Below are 3195 nucleotides of genomic sequence, written 5' to 3'. Positions count from 1 at the left end.
ATGGCCGCGCCAATGGTATTTCCACAGGTGGACATCTGGTACCGGCCCTATGGCTCGGCCTTCATCGTGAGCCTGCCGCCGCTGGGGCATCGTCGTGCGCTGCTGCCGCCCGGCTACACCACGGTCTGGCTGGATGGCAGCACTCTACTTGCCAACGGCATCTACTACAGCGCAGCGCTGGCGGCTATACCGTGGTCGCGCCCCCGCCGATGCAGATCGGCCCAGGTCATGCCGGACCAGTCCGTGCCGATGCCCGTGCGCCGAATCCTGGTCGATCCGGTCATCTACCGCGGGCTGGCCAGGGGCAGGCCCAGACGATGCCGACAGGCAGGCCTGCCAGCAATGGGCCATGGCCCAGCCAGGAGCCGAGGTTGATGCCGGCGTGCAGCAGCGCGGACTGGCTGCCTGCATGGATGCCCGCGGCTACACGGTGCGCTGACAAGCTGCAGGCCTCATAGCTGGACGCGGTTGCCCAGCTCGATGCACCGCGTTGTCGGGCAAGCGAAAGAAGTGGAGGCGCTGCCCGACAGGCGGCTCATGCCCACGAAGACTGGCTTCTCCAGTGGGGACAGGCCATGTCCTTTTTCCGCGACCAGCGTCGGGTGGCTGAGAAACCAGCTGGCGTGCAGCGATGCCGTATCGTGCCCGGAATGTCCAGCAGCGCCAGGGCTTGGGCACGTCAGGCACGTTCATGAATCCGTAGTGCACCGTGATGCGGCCAGAAGTCATGGCCCAGTGCTCTGGCTTTCGATGCGCTCGTCCATGCGAACCCAGGGCTCCTCGTGGAAGCGGACATGGACGATCAGGTGTTGCTTGTGCAGCACCTGGTTGTGCTTCATGTTGTGCAGCAGGGCATTGGGCACCATGGTGGGGTTGTTCACAAGGTACAGCGCAATCCGCTGGGCGCGGTGGATGTCGGCAATGTCGGCCGTCTGCAGGAAATCGCCAAGGGCGATGCCTTGTTCGCGCTCGGTCTGCAGCAGCCGGGCCCGTCCCCAGGACCAGGTGCTCATCAGAATGAACAGCAGCATGCCCAGGCCCAGCGGAACCAGCCCGGCCATCGAACAGCCTTGACCGAGCATCCTGCAACCGAGCAGGCTGGTCAATCACGGCAAAGGGCAGGGCCGCCAGCGTGAGCACGCCGGCCGCGCCCGGGGCCAGCGCGCGCGCGCCGCATGCCAGGCCAGCACCGTTGTCAGCAGCATGGTCAGCGTCACGGCAATACCCGTAGGCTCCCGGCCAGGGCGCTGGAGGGAGCGAAAGCTCAGCACCGCCAGGACCACGGCCACCAGCAGCAGGGCTGTTGACCCGCGGGCAATGTAGATCTGGCCCGGAATCCTGGGCGGATGTGAAGCGCACGGACAGGCGCGGCAGAAAGCCCAGCTGTATGGCCTGCCGCGTCATGGAATAGGCGCCCGAGATCACCGCCTGCGAGGCGATCACGGCCGGCCAGCGTGGCCAGGACGACCATGGGGCAGCGGCCAGGGCTTGCGGGAACATGCGGAAGAACGGATTGTCCACCGCCGCCGGCGTGCTCATCAGCAATGCGCCCCTGACCCAAGGTAGTTCAGGGCCAGCGACGGCCAGCACCAGCACTGTCCAGGCCAGTTGTATGGGGGCGGCGGCCAAAATGTCCGAGATCGGCGTACAGGGGCTTCGGCCCCCGTCATGCCAGGGACAATGGCTCCCATCAGCGGCGAACAGCTTCCAGCCCCTGGCCTGCAGGAACTGCCAGGCTTCAAGCGGGGTTGAGGGCTGCCAGGATGGCCGGTTCCCGGATCACATGCACCAGTCCCGAGACGGCCAGCACGCCGAACCAGCAGCAGCAATCACCGGGCCGAAAGCCCTTGCCCACGGTGCCCGTGCCCCAGCGCTGGATGGGCAAACAGCGCCGATTAGCACGCACACGGCAATCGGCAGCACCCATTCGCTCACTGCAGGCGCCACCACCTGCAGGCCCTCCACCGCGCCCAGGGACGGAGATGCGGGCGTGATCACGCTGTCGCCATAAAACAGCGTTGCCCCTGCCACGCCCATCAGCAGCAGTGCGGCGCGCCGAGGCCGGGCCCCACCGTCGCCGCCATGGGCCGCCAGCGAGGCCAGTGCCAGGATGCCGCCTTCTCCCCGGTTGTCGGCCCGCAGTACCAGGATCACGTACTTCAGCGTCACCACCAGCATGAGCGCCCAGAAGAGTGGTCGAGATGGCGGCCGACGACATGCTCCGGCGCCACGGACAGGCCGGGTGTCGGGGCCGAAGGACAGCCTGCAGGCGTGTATCAGCGGCTGGTGCCTATGTCTCCATAGACACGCCCAGGGCCCCCAGCGTCAGCGCGGGCAGGGCCGTGCGGCGGGCTGCACGGGCTGCGGGCTGCACTGTGCCTTGTCCGGAACCGGGGTTTGCATTCATGCGGCGATCCTGTAGTGCGGAAAGGGTGCGCAAGCGCGCCAGCCATGGAGGCATCATCGGGGAAACCGGGCCGGCCAGCCATCAGGGTGTCTGGCGTGCCACGATGATCAGCCGTGTCCTACATATGCATATATGTTGTTCCGAGCCTTTCCGCAGGCTGGAACAGAGTAGATTTGCTCCCAGACAAACCAGGGGCATTGAGAATATGGACAGATTGAGCAAGGCACTGCAGGACGCCTGGCCTGGCGGGGCCCAGCCTCGCGATCACCGTCGTGCGTTTTGCCCCGGGAGTTGCGGGTGCTGTTGGTTCCGCTTCAACGCCTGGGGGCGGCATTCGGGGAACTGGCCGAACCCTTCCTGCATCCCCCAACGGCGGTGCCGACACTGGTTTTCGCGCTGCTGCTGGGCTCTCGCTTGTTCTCGTGCGCATGAACGTGCTGTTCTCCTTTGGTACAACGGCTTCTACAAGGGGCGCTGCAGGAGCTGGACCAGGGGTTTTTCGATTCCCCTTTGGGACTTCGCGGTGCTGGCCACCATCCATGTGGATGCGCGAAACCTGTTCAACTACAAAGTGAAACCAGGCATTCCGCATCCCTGGCCCGGGTCTGCTCAAGACGCGTGACCACCCGACTGAAACCGCGACGCCTACTAACCGCAGCCACTTCCTGGACGAGCCGGTGGACAACCCCGACCACGCAATCGAGCTGGATGTGAACACCTTTGTCCCCGAACTCGCGACCCTGGCGCTTGGGGGCCGTCAGGCGCCGTGTCTCGCTGTGCGTTCACGG

The 3195-nt window shown here is 65.8% G+C and overlaps 1 protein-coding gene across 1 annotated transcript; it reads right to left on the bottom strand.

The window, feature by feature from the left end:
• Positions 1-725: 725 nt before the first annotated feature.
• Positions 726-2178, bottom strand: LOC121483940 (probable potassium transport system protein kup 1). The gene is made up of 4 exons (XM_041742441.1): positions 1936-2178; positions 1784-1873; positions 1054-1728; positions 726-974 (listed from the first exon to the last, which is right to left on the bottom strand). Exons 1-4 carry the CDS (start codon positions 2176-2178, stop codon positions 726-728), a joined length of 1257 nt encoding a protein of 418 aa, XP_041598375.1.
• Between the last annotated feature and the right edge of the window lie 1017 nt (positions 2179-3195).

The sequence above is a fragment of the Vulpes lagopus genome, unplaced genomic scaffold, assembly GCF_018345385.1.
Source record: "Vulpes lagopus strain Blue_001 unplaced genomic scaffold, ASM1834538v1 ctg712, whole genome shotgun sequence".
Classification (NCBI taxonomy): domain Eukaryota; kingdom Metazoa; phylum Chordata; class Mammalia; order Carnivora; family Canidae; genus Vulpes; species Vulpes lagopus.
The sequence above is the reverse complement of the archived record's forward strand: the minus strand, read 5'-3'. Positions and strand labels throughout refer to the sequence as shown.